At 47.4% G+C, this 21077-nt stretch overlaps 2 protein-coding genes across 2 annotated transcripts; one reads left to right on the plus strand and one right to left on the minus strand.

The window, feature by feature from the left end:
• Nucleotides 1-1033: 1033 nt before the first annotated feature.
• On the plus strand, nt 1034-4566 carry PtA15_4A787 (uncharacterized protein; the record flags this gene model as incomplete). The annotated part of the gene is made up of 8 exons (XM_053168706.1): nt 1034-1069; nt 1553-1861; nt 1940-2081; nt 2155-2270; nt 3727-3782; nt 3855-4197; nt 4265-4417; nt 4483-4566. The coding sequence occupies 8 exons, from the start codon at nt 1034-1036 to the stop codon at nt 4564-4566; spliced, it is 1239 nt and encodes a 412-aa protein (XP_053019889.1).
• Nucleotides 4567-20775: 16209 nt separating this feature from the next.
• PtA15_4A788 (uncharacterized protein) lies at nt 20776-21077 on the minus strand (the record flags this gene model as incomplete). The annotated part of the gene is made up of 2 exons (XM_053168707.1): nt 20776-20984; nt 21068-21077. 2 exons carry the CDS (start codon nt 21075-21077, stop codon nt 20776-20778), a joined length of 219 nt encoding a protein of 72 aa, XP_053019890.1.

Here is a 21077-nt window from a genome sequence, read left to right on the forward strand (position 1 = left end):
TCCTTTTGAGGGACATAGTAAAGCAGGAGCTTGGGGACAGTGCGGATGTGGGATTGGTATAAAGGGCATGGAAAATCAGGAGCTTGAGGCTGGTGTGCCTAGCGCGGCCGGAGTATTGGATGAGATGTTTAATAAGGGCAACGAGATTGGCTGGCCACTTGGGAAATAAGCTCTCAGGCCGAGTGGGTCTCATCAGAGGAGTATTTTTGGGGGAGCCGGAGGATATTCTGGGGTGGATGGGGGAAAAGGCGATGGGCTGGTTGAGGCGGAAAAAGGTGTGTGCTGCAAGACTATCAAGGCTTTTGAAGAGGAGCGCCAGGTACTCATGGCTGGCCCGGAATCTGTGGAGGATGAGGCGGAGTAGCTGAGCATGGTTGAGAGGTCGGTGTATGGCTGGTTCAAGTCTTTGCATATTCCCGGGTGTTGTATAGCTTGGTGAAGGGAGTCAAAAAACAAGCCCCAGGAAGAGACTGAGGCAAATCAGCTGTTCTGGAAGGTGTACCTTTACTCTTGTACTGCTGCTTGCGAGTTTCAGCACGCATGGACAAAACAGCGAGCAGGTGAGATCCTCCATTAGCAGTAACTGCTCCCGACGCACACGGCGGCTGAGCATTGGCCCCAGCCGCCGCAGTAGCAGCTGCAGCCAGCAAGATCAATCTGTGTGCCAAAGGATATGGATAAATGGTGCACAGGCGGACTGGTCAAGCGGCTGCCTCGAGACTGGCATGGATGAGGCAATCGAGGTGATTTGTAGGGCGTCGACGAGCTCTGAAGGCACTTCTTGGGTGGTTTGGGACCCGTCACCAAACCCCATCTTTTACCCGGCCTGGATAGCTGAATTTCTTGGCCCCTGATACTTGTCCTCATCCTTATGGTGCTCATCAGTATCAACAGCGTGTGATACGGTGGAGGGGCCCTTGTGGCCGAAGAAGCGCTCGCGATTGACCTGCCTGTTGCTCTTCGTCCGGCGGACTTCGCGGCGACTCAGCTGGTCCTGATTGGGTCAGGAGGGCGAATAAGAGGGCGGGGAGATATGGTTGAGGATATGGTAGCTACGGCGCCGGAGACGGTCTGATGGGCTGCGGGTGGAGTGGATGCTGTCCTTTGTGATGAGTTTTCAGGTTTGTACTGACTTTCATTCAAGCAGTGCGGACTGAATCAGGTGAAGAGGCTCACCTGTATGGTGTTGAGCTTGGCGGTGTGGTAGACGGAAAAGTGGAAAAATAAAAAAGTTTTTTCTATGCCACATAATTACTCATACTAGGCCTCAAGATACCATCAAATGGACCCCAGAAATGGATTCTACGGCTAATTTCACTCCTAGTCACCACTGGAAGTACCCCTGGACCCCCTCTAGTGTGGAAGTTACCCCTCATGGACACCTATCACACGGCCAGCCCCAGTAACCCAGCTGTCACCGGCCTCAACCCAAGTTCCACAGTAGTACACTTATACACATCACAGAATACAAACATACATCTCCCTGTCAGGCTACACTCATTACATATTAACTACACTAGAGCACAAGGCGGCTACGCCGCCGCACTCGAAGCGCCCACCCGCCATCCCTTCCAGCCACGCACAACACCCCCCCCCCCAGGCACCCCGCACGCCCCCGCAACCGCACCCAGCATCCACAACATTTCCTGTCCTGCGCAGAGGGGGAGTGGCTAGGCTCCCCGGCAACGCGTTACCCCAGAGATCCCCTTCCCCCCCACGGCAGCCAGCCCCCGTCGACCCCCCGCCCGGCCTCGCGAGCCGTCAAACGCTGCGTTTGGTCCCTCCCAATCCCGAGCCCGCGGGCCACCCAATGACACACCACAACGCGAGAATGACGTGCCACCAAGACACAAAACAGGCCGTTACAAAACCGATGAAAATCTTCAACACGCTAGGAAACAAATTGCAGGCCGACACGCCAACAACCCCCAAACCATAGGAGAACCGTCGCGTAGCCACCAGATCCCAGACATTGTCGCCAGCGCCCCGCCGCCCAAACCCCCCCGGACTAATCTACCAACGGGACGACATCACGCCTTGGGCCGTTGGAATACCCCGCGATCGGGCCTACCTCGCCCGAAGTTACCTAACCCACAAACTGGTCAGCATCGTCAACCACAAAAAGCTGAAGCCGACTCACTTTGACAACCAAAGTCGCCGTCCGCACCGAAAAACCCCGCAAGCAATCCCTTCAATCGGACCTGAACTCCCGGAGCAAATGCCACGCCCTCACCTACGGCGCAACTGTCGACTTCTACGAGATACTTAACGTAGAACCTCGCGCTTATCATACACTGAAACTCCGGCCCGACATCAGTTTCAATGCTATTTCCACTTGACTACAGCACCCCGACCCACATTTGCACCGTGGGCAACGATCAGCTCAACCCTTGCTATTGATTTTACCCCGCCGTCCCGTCTCTTGTTGTCGACCACCTTCACATGGAAAATCGTCCCGCACCCGGTCATTTTGACTGGATTGGGGATCGCTGCCGATCTCGTGTAACGTCTACGCTGGAACCCCGACGTGTAGTAATGGAAGTTCTGGTTTCCCAGCTCGTCGCCGACCAACACCTCGCCCTCAAGCTCGTAGAACTCCCCACTTTCAAGCTCCAACCAATCCGAAGCATATTGAGTCAAGGTCACAGCAATCTGAGGAAAAGTACTGCTCGAGTTGCTTGCCAAAACTGCATATGAATTGGTAACATTACGCTCCAACCCGGAAGACTCGAACAATGATTCCTTCCCCCCAACAGTCAGCTCCCACTACCATAAGCAAGAAAACAGTTGGATTAACCGACTTACAGATGACCCTGCCTTGAATTTTCCCTGAAACACCAAATTTTCGCGAAGACAAGAATTAACCAACCAAGGTGCGCCAGTGATGCAGTTCATGACTTGTCGATTGGGCCGGGGTATTAAAATCGAGCTTTATGTCTGTATAACTTGTACTTAGTGGAGCGTCTTTTGAAAGGTTAAGAGTGATGACAACGGAAGATTGAAAGCAAATCACGAACTGCTACGATCATCCACCACCTATTCTGAGGTACGACTAACGCTTTAAATGGAGCAACTGTCGACACTGTGAGCATAATCCCTTCTATCTCCTTCAGCAACAATGTGGGCAACAAAGCCACTCGAGCTGTTACAGGCAACTGAACTCCCAATCCCTGGTGATTGTGTATCTTTCTGCCATAGGTTTACCACCCGACGCCCAAACTAATAACCTGAAATCCCAAACCCTTAAAGGTTAATAATTGCTTAATTTCTCGAGTCCCTTTTTGTCAAGCCCCAAATTCTCATCACACGGCCATTTGGACCCCATCGCAACAGTTGCGCAGACCCTATATTCTCCCCGCCAACCATTAAAACCACTTTACCTGGCACTCCCCCCCGCGCTGTAAACAGCTCAGTATCACGCCATGCTGACTGCAAGGAGGCGTCCGACCCCATTTGTCGTCTTCCCCGTCAACGGTCGCCTTCAAGAATGCAGTCCCTGAAATCCAATCCACCACGAACATATTTTTCTGGCTTGGTCTTCCCTCAAGTAACCTGTTTACATAAGGTTACCTGAGATTGACCGCCCAACCTGAATTAAAACTTATCCAACTCTCCGACGCACTCGATAGATTCCCCGACCTCAACCCCAAGTCAATCACAGCTTGAACAACCAAGACCATACAATGCTTCCAAAAACTGAACTAAAATTTTTCCCCGACTCCCCAGTGTTCGAAGGCGAAGACCGTTTACGTTTTCTTGGAAAATTTGTACCCATCAGTAAGGTCAGCCTCTCCCGTCTCACTCAACAGTTTACCTGTCCTTACAACACAAAAACAGGTCCGACAATATTTTAGACTTCCCAACGGTCAAACTCCACATTACAGCAAAAGTTACGCCAGCTCATCTGGCGTTTGGAGCCAGGGAAAGAAAATTTTCCCGGTCAACTTGAGCGCAAACAATAACTCCGACACACCCCTCACCAAAGGCCAACTCTACATAATCAAAGGCGAAATCCGCGGTATTAACTTCATGCGCGTCCCGAAGTTGACCTGGACAGTTGGCGACAAAAGACGTTCAAATGTCGACAAACATCCCTCCGAATGGCAACGAGTCTGCGTTTCCGGCCTTGGTACAATCATTAAAGTTCGAGCCAAAGCTGCCTGGCCGGAAAGCAACAGCACCGTTATTAGTCTCACCGTTGAGCACTTGGGCGAGGTATGAACTTCACCCCTCTCAGTTTGAACCTGACTAACAGTCTCTATAGCTAGATCACGGTGGGGTTTTCCGAGTCCGCTGTGTCTTAGGCTTAACCAACAAGGAGTTCCCTCGCGGAATGAGTGTATTTCCTGGAAGTAAGATTCATTACAAAGGTCTCCTCGACGGTTTTGGCAGAACATCCCGACAGATGATTGTTGAGGTCAACTCCCTTTTAACTCCAACATTATTGAAGTCAATACTCATTATCTCAACATCAATTTCTAGGTAACACACGCCACCATCTCATCCGAAGACATCCTCTTCACCGACTCCGACAAAACCGCCAGCTCACTCAACAATGACTTCTAGCTCCCAACCCTTGACTTGACTGCAGCGCTTATTTTTTTTCCGCTCTTTGTCTTTTTCTTTTTCCTCGCACCACATAATTCCACTCCTACTTTTCCTCTTTCCCTACCCACATCGACGATTCTCTCTCTCATTTGAATACTTGCCTTCAAGCCCTCACGTACATGTAAAAATGAAAAGACCAACAAAATCCAGATTTTATAGCAGCAACGCCTCGACCCAACCGATGCGCAATCAAAAATCCTATGCAATAAGACCAACAGATGTCCTCGTCCCTTCATTGAGAGTCACCCATCTCCAATTATCCATTGGACTGCAGTCTCATGCGTGAACCACGAGCATTGAGTTTCAAAAGCTTCGAAGAAATGAACTACTGTTAAATCCTAACTACCGCTGATTTCTGCCAAATCCCAGACGAGCAAGTCTCTAGTTCAATTCTCAAGAACAAGAATGACTAATCTTCTCCACTTGGGTGAGAACAAAAACAGGTAATTTCATGACCATCACCTGCCAAAGTGATTATTTATAACCAGCAATTGCCAACCGCTGAACATATTGCGACCCCCCCAGTTGACGTTACTGGCTCCCCCACAACCTCCTGCTCCAAGGAAGCGCAAGTCTACCTTTGGGCAACAGTTAATCGACATCGAAGTTGGCCAACGGAGTCAGCCAATGCTTTGTCCTGAGTTCCTCTCGCTTAATGTCTGCATTAAAAGAAAGAGGTTAGCGCCGTTTCGTACGCTATGACAAAAACTTCTTACTTTTTCGTCTGCTTGATTTGAAAATAACTTTATGCACAACATTAATCAACCCCTCCCTGAACCTTGGCTTTGCAACCAACAGGTTTGCAACGTCTGACACCCTTGAAAGTGCAACATACAGCTGACCATGAGCAAAAATATCAGTTTGCAGGAATACCCCTACGCGTGCCAACGTTTGGCCTTGGCTCTTGTTGATTGACATCGCATAGGCCGCTTTCACGGGGAACTGCAATCGGAAGAAGGACTGGCCACTTCCTTTGCCTGCTTTGCTTTGCAACTTTATCTGTGGTAAAGTCACTTCTTCTTCCTCAAAAGGCCCACCCATTATAATCCCCAAAAGAAAAGTCTGCTTGACCCTTGTTAGAAGGACCCTTGTCCCATTACAAATCCCGTTTCCAATCCGCAAGTTTCTGGTTACAACAACGGGCATTCCAACCTTGAGTTTCAATTCGTGGTCCGGAAGTCCAGATGGTGTCAGCTTGTTGAGTGCTTCTTCTGGTAGACATTCAAACTCGTCGGGGTCTGCAGTATCAACGGACCGTAGACTGATCGATTTTCCAGGCAATTTTTCCATGATAACTTTGTTCATCCTCTTCACGTCTCTATTCAATGGTGCAAGTATACATCGTTCCTTGAGATAAGCAAGTCTTTCGCTCCTATCCCGCGCGTTGACCGCCGCGATATCCCCGTATACAAAATCAACCAGTGCGTGACTGCTTGTCGCTTCACTGTCGAAATCAACAATGTTTATGTTCCGTAGATTTATAATTTCGAAGTCGGTTTTCTGATTCACGCCTTCGCCAAGTGCCAGTAAGGATGCGGCAAACTTTATGTTCTTGTCACTACAATCCGATGCGAGGGCCTTTGCGAGACGCATATTTTCAGTAAGTCTCAGCTTGATTATTGACTCCCATAGAATCGAAGACTTCAGTGTTGCGTTGTAAGATCTGGGGTATTCATTGTGTTTGACTACCGGTAGGATCTGCCTGAAGTCCCCAGCAAAGACTACCGTCTTCCCACCAAATGGGTCGTCAGACTTGCAGATTCTTCTCAAAGATAAATTGACAGCCTCAATAGCAAACCTATGGATTGTTACGATCTCATCCCAAATGATGAGTCTGGCCAATTGGATGCGTTGAGCCAAAATTGTATCCGGTTCTAGTCCACATTCGGCGCCTTTTTGCGTATCAAGGGGAATCTTGAACGCCGAATGAGCAGTCTGCCCGCCTCTCAATAACAATGCCGCGACCCCAGAAGAAGCAACAACGATGCTCTCTTTCCTACGGACTTCCGAGGCGTCTATTAGTGAATTTAAAAGGAACGTTTTACCCGTGCCCCCCGGTCCATCGAGGTAAAACAGTTTCCCCTTTTCGCCGCTGAGTGAGTTCGCCACTTTGTTGAACACAGCTTTCTGCCCAGAATTGAATCGCGACTTCATCTCCTTCAGTCTCGCCTCAACGGCAAGTGGATCATGATGGGGTCTCCTTTCACTGCGAACCCATGCGAGCATTTCCCCTTCTTCTTTTGAAATCTTTATCTTGCAAGTTTCAAGCGTCCCACCCATGCTTTCCATCATGCTTTCGAGGCGAAATAGATGTAAGGGTTCAATCCCTTCACTAGAGCCGACGACAGAGGAGCGGGGACATGGTGCGCGGAGAGAGACTTCTAGGACCAAACTCGGGGTTTTGATTGCAACTGATCCAGAGAGAAGTCAGTTCTCTCTTGTGAGGGACAAAGAGAGGACAAGAAGAGAGAATGACAAGTCAAGGGAGTGAGCTTACCTGATCCAGAGAGAAGTCAGTTCTCTACCGAATCAGGGAAGGGGAAGAGCTCAGACTAAGTACAAGCTTGTGACAGGGCTTGATAACCTCTTGTGAACCCCAAGGGAGGAGGGGGGTTTACAGTCTCCCCTCCTATAAAAGAGAAGAAAGAGTAAGGGAGAAAGGAATAAGGCAAGGGAATGGGGGCATAGGGGACAAAAGAGTTAGGTGGGGCACTCCAGAAGTTGGTAGTAGGGGGGGGTGGGAGGAACTGAGGCGGGATTGGCAAGCCGGGAGGTAACCGACGAGGGGGGAGACGAGACTTGGGGCCCCTGTGTGGGACTTCAGAAGCTGGCAATGAGGTCCGCCACTTCGTCTGGGTTGAAGGACGGCCCCTCAAACTCATCTACAGCCTCAATTGAGTGTTGGTAGGCGTCCAGTGTTGGGGTTTACACAACAAATCTTGTACTTAGGCACGGCGTTGTAGGGGGGTTCGACCCCCGGGGGAATTGAGAATCTAAGCTCTTTACCACTATCTCGCACTACAGGTTATGAGCCCAGCGCTTTAGGCAGCTGCGTACCTGGGATGAGCCTCTGGGAGGATTAGTGGGCTCTGTCACCGGTGTAGGTGTACAGGGGGTGTGTAGAGGTAGTATATGTTGGTACACCTCACACCTGTGGATATAGCTCAACGGTAGAGCAACCCAGCATGCATCGGGGAGATGCGGGTTCGATTCCCCCTGTCCGCACTATTCCTTTTACTCGCTCTACATCCAGGTCTTCATAGTCTTCCACCGATGAAACGTGGAGGTCTGGGGGATAGATGCCGTCCGCGAGGCCGTCCAGCGCGTCCTCCGCAATAGCTTCGTCTACCAAGGTCATCGCGGCGGCGTTGGCTGTGTCGTATTCTTGGATCGCCGCTACAGTGGCTGCTCGGGTTGGTGGTCGGCCCGCCGGCGGGTTGATAGGTCTGCCGGGGGCTGGTTGGGCGGGTCCGTGCGCCTTGGGAGCAATGTAATTAGCCGGTCTTGGGGGTGTGATGAAATCGGCCGGGACGTCAACGTAGCGTTTGTCGACTGGTCCTGGGCAGGATCCCGGAATGTTGCCACAAGCCTTCTTGCAGAAGTGGCATCGTCCTTGCGAGTCGAGGTACGAGTGAATTCGCCAAATGAAGTCCTCACGCGCTGATTGCGCATTGGTTGAAGGTACCTGCCGGCCAGGATTGGGTTGGAGTGTGGATTGGCCCAGGGCTAGTGCCGATGCATTCACTGCCTGCTCAAACGCCCCGTAGACGAACGGAGTGGCATCCAGAAGTTGGCGTTCGGCAACTCGGTGTTGCAATGCCTCGGGGAGTCCATAGACGACGAACTGAGCTAAATCAGCATCCGATAGAGCGGTGACTTCCGTGGCGTCGAAGTTGAACAAGCTCTGGAGCGTACGAGCCCTGGTACTGTAGGTCTGGAACGACTCGGCCGGCCCCATGTCAATTTGCCTGATTTGTTTCTTCAGCTCCGCTCGCCAGTTGAGCGGAAGCGCAAACTCAAACATCCGAGCTTTGAATTCAGACCAAGACTTGGTCAGATAACGGGAGGCTTCATTCCTGTAGAACGATTTCAAGTTGGTTTCGGCGATGAGGTTGCCAACGATTCGAACCTTGTCCGAGGAAACGGTGACGGCTTTGGTCTCGAAAAATATCTCAACCCCGTGGATCCAGGTGAGGAACGGCTCGGCAACAAGAAACGGGCCAACAAACGAGGGCCCATCTGAAGTCCGGAATCGTTGTAGATCTACACCCTCAGTTGCTGGTCGGCCCGGGTGGTTGGAGGGCTCGGCTTTTGCGTGCATACCAACAATTATCTCCTCGAGTCGGTCGGTTTTCGCATGCATGCCAACTATGATCTCCTCGAGCCGGTTGGTGCGGGCCGCGTTGGCCTTGATAGCGGCTTGGAACGCTTGTAGATCAGCTCGTCGGTCAGCAGCGGCTCGGCGGCGATCCTCGTTAGCCTGCTCGACTGAGGCGTGCTGAAGCTTCAGTACTCGCTTGAACCAATCTTTCGCAGTGGTTAGATCAGCGGTCTCGGTTGTTTGGGTCGACTCGGTGGAATGCTCTGGGCCCCCAGCGGCAGGGGTCGTATCCGACATCTCTATTGGTTGTTGGGGGTTTGGGCGGCTGGAAGATGTGGTGAGGAGCTGGGCCAACCGTCTTCGCTCGGCGTTACCAGATCGGAGGATGGCTTCAGGATCCGAGAGAGGAAGGAGATTCTCGACGTTGGAATTCCGACGAGTTGACATCCACGGGCCCCTTTGAGGGTCGAAGATGCTTAGATGAAAGAGAAAAAAAATTGGATTCGGGCGGGGCGGGCGGTGGGCGGGCGAAACGGGCTAAAAAAATTGAAGCAGGCGGTGATCAAGGCAGAGCAGGCGCTTTCGGGCGGGCGGGCGTATGAGCGATTTCGGGCGGGCGGAAGATTTCTCAGGCAGTCGGAAAAGGGAAAAGGAGTTTGGGAGGTAGAAAAAAAAAGTGTAAGGGTTCAATCCCTTCACTAGAGCCAACGACAGAGGAGCGGGGACATGGTGCGCGGAGAGAGGCTTCTAGGACCAAACTCGGGGTTTTGATTGCAACTGATCCAGAGAGAAGTCAGTTCTCTCTTGTGAGGGACAAAGAGAGGACAAGAAGAGAGAATGACAAGTCAAGGGAGTGAGCTTACCTGATCCAGAGAGAAGTCAGTTCTCTACCGAATCAGGGAAGGGGAAGAGCTCAGACTAAGTACAAGCTTGTGACAGGGCTTGATAACCTCTTGTGAACCCCAAGGGAGGAGGGGGGTTTACAATAGACCCATCACGCGACGTTCTGCGGGGTTCAAGGAGCGGCTATTCCTATCTGACATGTCAACTCGGATGAAGTCGTCCGTCATAGCCTTGAAATGAGACTCAAAAAGACTCTTTGGGTCCGTCGGCGCCGAGTGTACGCATATGATAGCATTATACATTTGAGTCAGCTGATAACCCGAGCCGACCAACCCCGCTTCCCGCAAAGCCAAATCGTAAAGAGTATCATTCGCAAGCAGCCCTCTCCGATTGCACGCCTCCTGGTAACTACCAAAGACTTCCCCCTCGAACGACCGGAGATCTTCGAACGACTGAGGTCCCCGAACGTGAAGGAGCAGAACCCTCAAGTAAAATTTCTCGCCTGCTAGGTAAGAAACCGCGTAGATCCGCCCAACCGATTCCGCTTTTGTTTTTCGCGGTTTCCACTCCTTTTCTCCCTTGTCCCACCAAAAGAAACAAGGGATATCACTATAAAGAAGTGACCTCGCCGTGCGCCCTTCCGCGCCAACCGCATTTGACCGGTTTAGCTCTAGAAACCCCGTTAGGGTTGTTCGCGCCGCCTTCCCGCTCTTGAGCTGACCTTCTGCACCAACGTTTTCTTTAAAATAAACTACCTGCTCATCTTCTTCGTGCACAGTGAGTCTTGTTACAGCTGGTGATCTATCAGACAATGGAAATTTGAATAATCTCCAAGCAGCTTCAAAGTCAAGATTTCAGCTCGTGCAAGTCAACACTTATTAATAGACTTGTCACTTACCTTCCGGGGGGCTTATGTATCTTGCATCAACATAAGCTTTCGTTTCATCTTCGACTTCTATTGCCATATAACTTCTGTCATGCCCTTTTGTAATATACTTGTATAAATATTTGATTGCTGTGCTGTTCACGGGGATTTCAACATTGATGTGGCACTGAAACATAAATGTTAAAAACCGATTGAACGGGACAACAGAACCGTTATCAAACCGAGTCGTGTGCTTTGTAATTGACCGCCCATTGTCGCGCCTGAGATAAACCGGATAAGCTCCATCAACAGTTACTGTCTGCGGAGAAAATGGCTTAGGAAAGCCGAGTTTGCATGTACCGTTCCGCCAGCAAGCCCGGCCCTTGCATGGTCCATGCAACATGAAGCGCGAGACAAGTCGATGGAGATTTGGTTCTTCAATTTCGTCAGGAATTTCGGCAGAGACCAAGAGATCAATCTTTTCCGGCGTTGTTGGTTTGTCTTTTTCATCAAGTGTTACCATTATATGAGCGTGCGGGAGACCGCGCTTTTGAAATTCAATCGTGTAAACATATGCTACAGCTTTCCCTAGCCTGTCCATCTTCACCAGTTCGTGGATAAGTGCCTTTATTTTTAACCGGAAAACACGTGCTACAATCGTTGGGTGGTCAAAAGCCTGTTCCCCTTCTGGAATCAAGGCTTTGATCGCCATCCAATCAGGATTCGCGGTCATTGTAATAAATAACAAAGGTGGCCCATATTTGTTGCAAATTGCCATTGAGTCGTAATAGAGCTGAGACATTCCACGAGGACTCCCAATGAATGTAGCTGGTAGAATAACTCGACGCGCCGAAATCGGTTTTTGATTCTCCAGACCCCTTAAAAGGGAGCGATATTGTCCCGCTTTCATTGTTTCTTGATTTTCCCTGATGAACTGCAAACGTTGTCGCTCGACGCAAACATACATGTCGACAACGAGTTCCTGCAGTAATGACCGGCCCCTTAGTATAGGCGAGAAGCGCCCCGGACGATCAAAGAGTAGGGCCGCGTACCATTCGAGTGATCCTACTTTACGGTTTTTGACTATGAAGATGAGTCAGCGCGTGATGTATTCCCCACAAGAGAAAATGTTAACATACCCCTTTCTGTCCAACATCTATACGACAGATGCCATTGCTGTTCTCCTCTTGGGAAAAATAGAGGGTACCGTAATGCAAGATAAGCCGAATGTGTATCAGAAATTGAAATTAATTTGTCGTCTTTGCGGTGAAGTAAAATTTCTCTCTCTTGGATTATGTTTCCGTCGCCTTCGACTATTGCAGCGACTTCATTGATTGTTGGTTCGTTGTACCTCTTTGGATCTTCTCCCAGGCGGCAAATTCCTTTCAACTTCAGTGTTTTTGCGTTTCGCTCCTCAAGAACTTGCTTGGCTGACTTGAATAACTTGGCGTAAGGGTTATGATTGTACATATAACTCATTATTGTTGATACAGTTGAAGGCAAGAGGCCAGAAACTTTTCCTTTACTCAAACCAATCCCTTTGGCTTTCCTTACTCGCAACTCGGCTTCATTTGTCCCGTGGTCGCCGACAACAAAGATCTGCGCGAATCCCGGATCGGATCCTTCTGCTGGCTCTATGCTCGAGATTAAGTGAGTTAAACCTCCACTCATCCTAAAAACGTTTACGCCAAATGGTCCTTGGACGGAGTAATCCACTTTCGTCCGGAGCGACGTGAAGGATACAGCATTGTTATACATGCGTGTATACTTCTGGAAGTTCGAGGCAACTTTTCAGTTCAATCAAGTAGTCAGTGTATCCAAATCATTATCAAAAAGGGGGATTAATCTTACTTGAAGTGGAACCACTGAATAAGTTCTGCAGGATTGATGGGTAGGGTTTTGCATTATCATGGAAGTTAGGCAACTTGACTTTATTTTTATTGCAACACATGGTAAACTCGATTGCAGCTTTCTGCCGGTCGGCCAGCGACGATTCTCCAATCCAGTGAAGCGCACCACAAGCAACGCATCCCGTACTGCAGCTTCCAATGTTGTGCGGTATGTTTACAAAATCTGCGCCAAGAATCTTCTTTTTGTTGTTTCTATCCGGATGGTCGACAATTCGGCCTTTTGATTCAACCATGAGGTATGTTTTCTTTGTTGATCTTGTAAACCGTTGTGCCTTCCGCTATTGAGTGATTCTTGAAATTGTCCGGAAATGTCAACCCTTTAAGGTATCTCCCATTTTATTCTTGTATGGTTATTTTTACTCAGCACTGACCACTTCCAACCAACCAGAACGGTTAACGTCGTAAAAAGGCGCCTTGTCAAACTGTTGGAATGTTTGGGCTGCGATTAAAAGTCCCGGTCCAATTTGAAAGCAGGCGGTCCGTAACAGCCCGATATTATTGAGTAGCCAAATTTTAATGGGCTAGTCCGGTCAGTCATTTCGAATTCCATTTACTAAAAGGTTGCAATTGAGTACCAATACCAACTCAAGCTAGTCCGGTCAGTGATCTACAATTCCATTATGAACAAGTTGCAATGGAGCACCAATACCAACTCCAACGGTTGACGTTGGAAGACGGAATTTTGTCGACCTCTTAGTGTGCCCGGCCTGCGATTGAAGCTTTCCGTTCAATGCCCAAGGACGCGGTCAAAAACACCCCCATCTCATTATGAAGCCGATTTTCAAGATTAATCATTTCATGTTTTAACCCAGCGCAATTAATTACCAATAGGATTTCCCTAAGCGTGAAACTTTCTGTTACCACGGCGACAAGCCAAATGACACTACTTCGTATTGTGAAGCAGTCAGACTTTTAGTAGCATCAGATTTAGCCGAAGTAACATCTTTGAGTATGGTTAAGTGGGCTTTTTGAAGACCCACCAACGGTTGCATCGAGTAGCCCGACGCCCAAAACACACCATAGTAAGCTGGAGGCAGCAAATTTTTCGCATCACCAAGCTCCTCCAGCATACCAACTTGAGGCCGAGCTGCGTCACTCCACTGCCGCCGATTTGACACCCTTGCTCTGCAAATCAATACTTTCTTGAAAGCTCACTTCGCGCAAATCAGCGAAGGGTTTTTTGTCCCATTGCTCTAATTGAAACTTCATATTGACGTTCAATGAATTACGCAAATCTCAGTTACCAAAGAAAAAAAAATGAATGTGTGAGAATTATTGGAAATGAAATTCCGTAACAACTGGTTACGCTTGCGAGAAGCTGCAATGGAAAAGATATCAAGGACGCATTCGGAAAGTGTAGCACTCGAAAAGAAGAACCAACGTATGTTAAGCTGACGGACTCCAGTTGAGAGCAAGTAGTGTCGAAGACCAGAAAAGACCTAGATTAACACCCCAAAACCAACTGGCTAATCACAACAACGCAATCAGTTAGTATCAAATTACAACTGATGCCAAATAACCGTCATCGGAATCTCACTTTTACCGGCGGTGGGAGTCATCAGAGCTTTTTTAATCTCTTGGCAGCGTCTTTGAGAATGGCCTTACGGGGTTGCCCACGAGTTGGTTTTTCCTTAGGCTCCTCTTCCTCGTCTTCGTCTTCCCCTCCTCCGTTCTCATAGCTCTCTTCGTTGTCAGTTTCCATAGGTTCCGTTGCCTTTCTCTTCCCATTGCGGTCCGACGCGCAATATGACGACGCCGGAGTGTCAAACATCTTCTTTGCCGGCGAACCTGACGGCGTACTGGTCGATGGTATATTCTCATCGGAGTTCAACTTCATCCTAAAAAAAACTCAACAGCTGAAGTTGAGCACTATTACCAACGTCGTTCGGCGTTGAGGGCATTAAGTTTACTCACAAGTTTCTTCCTTTCCCGTGAGGGTTGGATTTTACTGGCGAGCCGCTTGACTTTGCGCGGCCAATCTGGTGGCCACTGGTGATACTGCAATCGTTTACCTAGAGGCATTTTATTGTTAGGTCACTCAAATCATTAGTTGGACTTCTGGAAAACCCACAAGTACAACAGCCATTTTTGCGTTGATGTCGAAATCGACCAGCAAGCCAACGATTTCCAACTCTTGGCCAACGACGTAGAGCAAATGAGTTTTAATGAAATTCTTTGACCCTGGTACCACGTACTTAACGTTGAAGGTCTTGTGGCGCCGCTCCTTAATCAAGGGTCAGTATTGCTAATGTCTGGCTTTCAAAGACTTTCTCAATCTTACCTGAGAATCCCAGTCAGTATGCTCAACGATGACTTCAAGGCGCGTTTCCAGGTTGACAACAACCTCCTCGCGTTTGATGACGATTCCCAGTCCCTCAACGCTTGCCTTGTTGACAAAGTCAAACCCTTCATCGGGCGCCTGCATCACCCGGGCGACTGAATGCTGGTTGTAAGTTAACGTCGGCGTCTTGCCGTCGTTGGTAGCGATTAGCTTCCCCGCCATGTAGTAAACAAAGCCGGCCTCGAGGACGTTTGTAAGCGCCGTATTCGTGGTCAATGAGACCTCGAAGTCGCGTTGGTCGGAGCCGTCGACGCCCGAACACTGTAAGAAAGAATCAGTGGTGACATTTCCATATTGATTTGCTCGTACGTTCTCTGGCACAGACTGTCGAGATAGGTTAGTCCCATGCAGCAAAACAACAGACTCGAAAAGCTTACGTCTGCCAACGGCTCGACAAGTGTGGTCATATGGACAGGGTGATTCGGCGTTCGGTTACCAGACATAACGATTAGAGCTGCTTGATTGGAGTAGGGCAAAGTGGAGCAAAGTTTTGACGGTGTATTGATTGATTAGTAGACAACTGTTGAATGGTAAAACCTAAGTAAACGATGGCTGTTGATAAAAATGGAAGGAAGACTGACCCTTTTATAAAGGGGCCGTGTGCGATTTTGCCGAGAGGTGATCAACCCGCGGCATCGTTGCACTGCAAGACAAAAACCGCCATGAAACCCTTCAAACAATCCCATAACTACTGACCCTGAAAATAAAATTGTTACCTTGGCTTGGTCAACCCCTCGAGCAACGGTTGGCAGTAAATGATTGAAAGTGGAAGGCTTTGTGTCTCACTTCCGCGAAGAGATTGGGCAACATTCCGCGGATCAGGGAGTAACAGGGAGAGGCCCCTTTTGTTGGGCAGTTTCACCCTTTTTGGAAGCTAGCTTGGAACAGTTCGTACCTTTACCCACAGGCGTCACCTCCTGACAACGTGTCGCGGCCGGCGTAGATGTAGTTTCCTAAAGGACGAGTTCCAATTAGAATCGGTCAGTCGAACTGCGGCTTGTTGACGGTGCCATCAAAAACGCCTCAATAAGGGACCGATAATGTACAAAGTTACTTTACATAACTAATTCGCACAAGTTCGGAGTGGGGCGTCCACGATTCCGCAACACCTAAAGACAATGGGTTGGCAGAAGTCGTCAGACGGGATATTCATCCGTGCACCCATAGTACGACTTGAGGAGAGGTCTGGGAAACGGTACTTGCCCCAACTCGCTGGAATGAAACTTGTCCGGTAGTTCGCTTATTTGAGGCTTGATTCCTAACTGGAACGATGGGTGATTCTGCGGGGCGGGAGGTTATAAAAGGAGGAGCTTGCTGCATCACACTTTCCCCCGCGGCCGCCCTCTCCCTGTTGCATTTGCACTGGCTGGAGGTCGCGCCAGCCATTAGCCCCCCTCCGTCCCCTCCCACTTGGGCCAGGCCGGAGGGGGTTAAACCCGGCCCCTTTTTCCCCGCGCTTGCCGCGGGCTGGGGGGTCAGTCCGAGGCATTCATGTTCGGGGGCTATTCTCTCTAAAATTCTTCTCATACCATTAAAGACAATTTATAATCAATAGTGTAAAATGGGGTAAATATAGCTTTAATAGTGTTTAAAAGATGTGAAATAGCGTTTGTTTTTGTGTGTATACGGTCACCATTTCTTTGGGGAAACTGTTGATTTTTTTTTTTACTCACCAATCTGTATTTGGAGTTTTTGAAAAATGTACAGGGGAAACCCTTGATCTAAATTTCTGTGAAAGTGTGGATTTACTATACTTAGATACACTCCTTTATATACATAGTATGACATCATTTACACTGTTTCTGCAGCCTCAGACTTTGGGTATACACTAATTCCCCCTGTATGACAGCTCATGCAGTCTACTGAGGACCCAGGAAGCCCCCTGTAAATGACCGTAATGAAAATGTATGAATTTTTTGGCAAAAACCCAAAATGGTAGGCACAAAAATGGTGTGAATGGGCTTTTTTGGCCTCAATGGTAAGCACTTCAAGTGTATGAAATTTTTCTTGGGTACAAGAGGGTAGTAACTAAGATGTATGAAATTCCTGAGAGTGCACCAGAAAAACCCGTAGCCCTCCCCCCCTCAGCAGCACAGCTTGGCTTATTTTTGTTACCCCAGTGCCCCACCTTGGCAGCACACCCCAGGTTGTTTTTTTTTTTTGCACCCCCCCCCCCCCTCAGCAGGAATGGTAGGCATGGAAAATGTATGAAAATTTGGGAAATCCTCAAAGCGTACGCACAAAACGTGTATGAATGAGGTCAAAAAATGTATGAATTTTGTCAAAATTCTGGATTTTAGGTTATGGTCATTTATAAGGGGTTAACTGGGTCCTGTCTACTGTCACCTCATGCATGCGTTAGAATGTTCTTTTGTATATTCTGACATCATGTATGCACCCCTGGCATGTTTAGAATGTTCTGTTGTATATTCTGACACCATTCATGCACCCCTGAGGGGTTATGACATCATTTGTATCTACTCCCACCAGCTAAAATCCCTCACCCTGTTGTCTAGATTAGCTGAAACCCTAACCCACAAGCCCCTTTGGGGCTCCACTTTTGTCTATAAAAGGAGCTCTCTCCACCCCCAGTGGTCTGCTCCCCAGTTCCTCACCCAGAACTCACAAGTCACCCAACACTCATCCACACTCAAATCCTAAAACCCTTATAACAACAAATCAACCCTTATAACAAAGTAATTCAACCCTTATAACAATTAAAACACTTACACGCTGCCAGTCAAACAGATTTCATCTGGAACAGACCAGACCTATCACTTAATAAAACTTGCCAAGCTGAGCTTGGTGGGTCTTGTTGACTGATAACAGAAGGGCAGAGCTTGCAACTCCATCATACCCTTCACCATTCAGCAAAAGGGTTTCATTACCACTTTTGAGTCTTACAGCGGTAGTTCCAGTTGCAACGGTAATGTTGATACGATGATGGCACCAGGAGCAAGGCAGCATGTAATACAATGCGATGGTAGTTACAAACAAGGTGATTCAAGGTATGGGTTGCCGGGATACAGCGTGGAAGGCGAGTTGTAAAGGGAGTCGTGGCAACGGTTATTTGTATCAGAAATTGAAGGAGCGGGCACGGAGTTGGGGCCTATAAGTACTCCATTTAGACTCTGCTGCTGTCTCCTCAGGCGACTCCTACTGCTGTAATTCCAGCCAGGAGTTGCCTCATCCCCCTCCGCTGTTGCACTTGCGCAGTTTGAGGGGGCATCAAACCATTGTGCTGCATTTCCAGCCACTGGTTTGTACTCAACCCCCTCCGCTGTTGCACTTGCACGGTTTGAGGGGTTAAGTTTGGTGACCCCCCTTTGCATAATGCCCTTGCGGCGCGCTGGGGGTCATCTGCCCACCATTTTTGACCCTGCTAGCCAGGGAAGGATGGTGGGCTGGCTGTGTTGTGTTTTTCCCGGTCTTGCTATGTTGTATTTTTTTGTATTTTGATAAGTTGTAGGGGGAACCCTTGATCTTGATTTCTGTGATTGGCTGTCTTTAATAAACTTGGATTCAAGCAGAGAAAATAAACATTGAGTTTGAAAGTTAGGACAAGTAATACAAAATATTTTCAAGTTTACATGCAAACTTTCCCAACTACCACCAGTTGACATGCAGACTCCACTGGCATAATGCAATTTTAACTCCAAATGTTTATCTATTAGACTTTAGTCACTTTACAATGTGCACTGTGCCTTGGAGTTGAATTTTGGTTGAAAGGATCATTCAGAAAGTGTTGAGTAACAACATAAGCTTCCTCAGATTTTCAACAGTTTGATTGGTAGCAGTTCAACAAGATTTTTTTATCTTCATATATTCTAGCAGGAATATTTCAGGAATCCTTTGGAATGATTTCAAGTAAAATCTTCAGATCTGCACTAGTATTTGAACCAAGCTTACGAGGAAATAGAGGCATTTTTTCATCAAGTTTATCTTTCCATGGGAAAAATTTGTAATTCTCAAACCTTGGAGGTAATTGATAATTCAGGGGCTTTGAGCAGTAGTATAACTGTGAGCTTTTGCTGAGTAGGAATTGATAAAACCATGTATCTCTCTCAAAAATATGGAGATATTTCTCATGATTCTGGTTCTTGTAGTAATAACCAAGTAAAATCCCTAAAATATTGCCTGAAATCAAATCATCTTGTTTTAGAATTCCTGAGTTGTGTTTGTGTTTTGATGTGGGTTTACATTTGAAAATTTCTTCATTTTTATCTAATGTGAATAAATCCAGTGTCAACTTGACAATTTTATTTCTCATATGTTCAAATAATTTTGTATCTTCATGAGCAGATACTAGATGATATCCTGATTCTTCTTTTCTTCCAGAAAAACAAGATATAAATAAAACCTGCACTTCTTTTTGCTCATTGGTGTAAGCATCACCAAGAATTTCACATCTGAAGTACTTCAGGAACTGTTCATTCAATCCCCAAAGAATATCAAAAAGTGCATCCAGTTTTTCAAATATTTGCTTCTCAGAATTTTCATGAAGTATTTTTATCTTTTCTGGAGGTAAATATTTACTAGCTTCATTAGAGAGGTAGGATTTCATATCATTGATTATTGTGTTTGATGTTGGTTGGAACAATTTGTTAAATTTAAATTTTTTATTCAATCTCACCCTTGATATCCATGCCCATTCTATATTTGATCCATTCCTTGGATTATAATCCCTTCTAATTTCTATCTTCTGCATTTCTCCTATACTTCCTCCATTAAATATTGGTTTCACATGATTATCCAATTCAAATACTTTCTGAATTAAATATGATGGGATTGATTTCATCAACTCTGTTTCAGAAAAAGCTTTCCATGGAATCAGAGATTGAATGTTTCTGCTTGAACCTCCATCCATCAGTCCTCCTGTCAATCTATCCATCAAGTTTTTTCCAAAGATAGCCAAATCAAGTAAAAAGTTTCTATCAACTCCAAAAAGACCTTCCCATTTTTCCCATCTCATTGTTTTGTAATAATGATCAAGAAGGTGAAAAACAGTTTCGTTCATCAGAATTAAGTATTTTGGTACTAAAAGAGGGTCTTCACTCAGGCCTCCTTGGTACACTTGGTAGGCAGTCATTTCGGCCTTTGCATCTAATGCATTGGTGATTTTTTTATATAGATTCAATCTTTCGCCTTGAATGCCATTGGGTTTAAATACAGTTCCTTGATTTGGAAGGATTCTTTGGAATTTTTTGAAAATTGAGATGAAACTCAGAAACCAATTCTGTAGTTCTCTCTGCTCCAAAAGATAGTTTAAGTTTGTGTCAACAGATCCTAAATGCTGGAGGATTTGGTGATTTGCAGTCCATAAAAGCTCGGTAAATTCCCCAAATCTGATTCTTGAATTTCGATAGTCACAATCTTCTGCTTCTGATTTTTTCATTCTCCTGAATCCTCGAGGATAGTATGCAGTCATGGCTCTTTCTGTCATCTTCCCCCCATGATTTTCAAATTCATTTCCCATTGATCCTCCCAAATGTTTCAAAATGATTGATATCCAAGCCCAATATTTGCCGTTCATCTGCAAGTTGGAAACTCTATGCGAGGGATTTTCTCTGCCTGAGCTGGGATTAGTCGCAATGATAGCATTGTTGAAATCCCTTGGACTATCTTGTGTCCTTGCATTTAATCCCATGGGACCATTTGGACAATACACATAATTTGTTCTCGGCTCAACGCTGTTAACGTCCGTAGGATGGATAGTGTTACAATCTCCGGCCCTAATTCCAGCTATTGCTTTGTAATTTGATTTGGGTGCCATCAAGTTTGTCTTTCTGAAAGAGTTTTGCCTGTTTACTAATTTGCTAGTTCCTTCATACAACATATTGAAATCATAAGGAACGAGGTGAATTGACTGGTGCTCGCAAGAGTTGATTCAGCTGGACGCACCAATGTTATGCACCATCGAGAGCTGTGCGCTCGAAGAACCCGGGATGTTCGCTGCATCTGATTCTTGACCCAGGGAGAGACACAATGATAAGTTCACACCGAATTTGGGTCGCTTTGAAGCAGGTTGACAAGCCGTATCTTTGACCTCGCGGTCAGGTCTCACTTGGTCGCCACTTTCTTCGAGGCCTCCATTATCTGCAAGTATTCAAATATAGATCTGTCAGCTATCGCGTTGATGTTGCTGAAGGCGGATCGAGAGAACCACTGTGTAGACCGACCAAAGAGCAT

Source organism: Puccinia triticina, chromosome 4A, assembly GCF_026914185.1.
Source record: "Puccinia triticina chromosome 4A, complete sequence".
NCBI classification, from domain to species: domain Eukaryota; kingdom Fungi; phylum Basidiomycota; class Pucciniomycetes; order Pucciniales; family Pucciniaceae; genus Puccinia; species Puccinia triticina.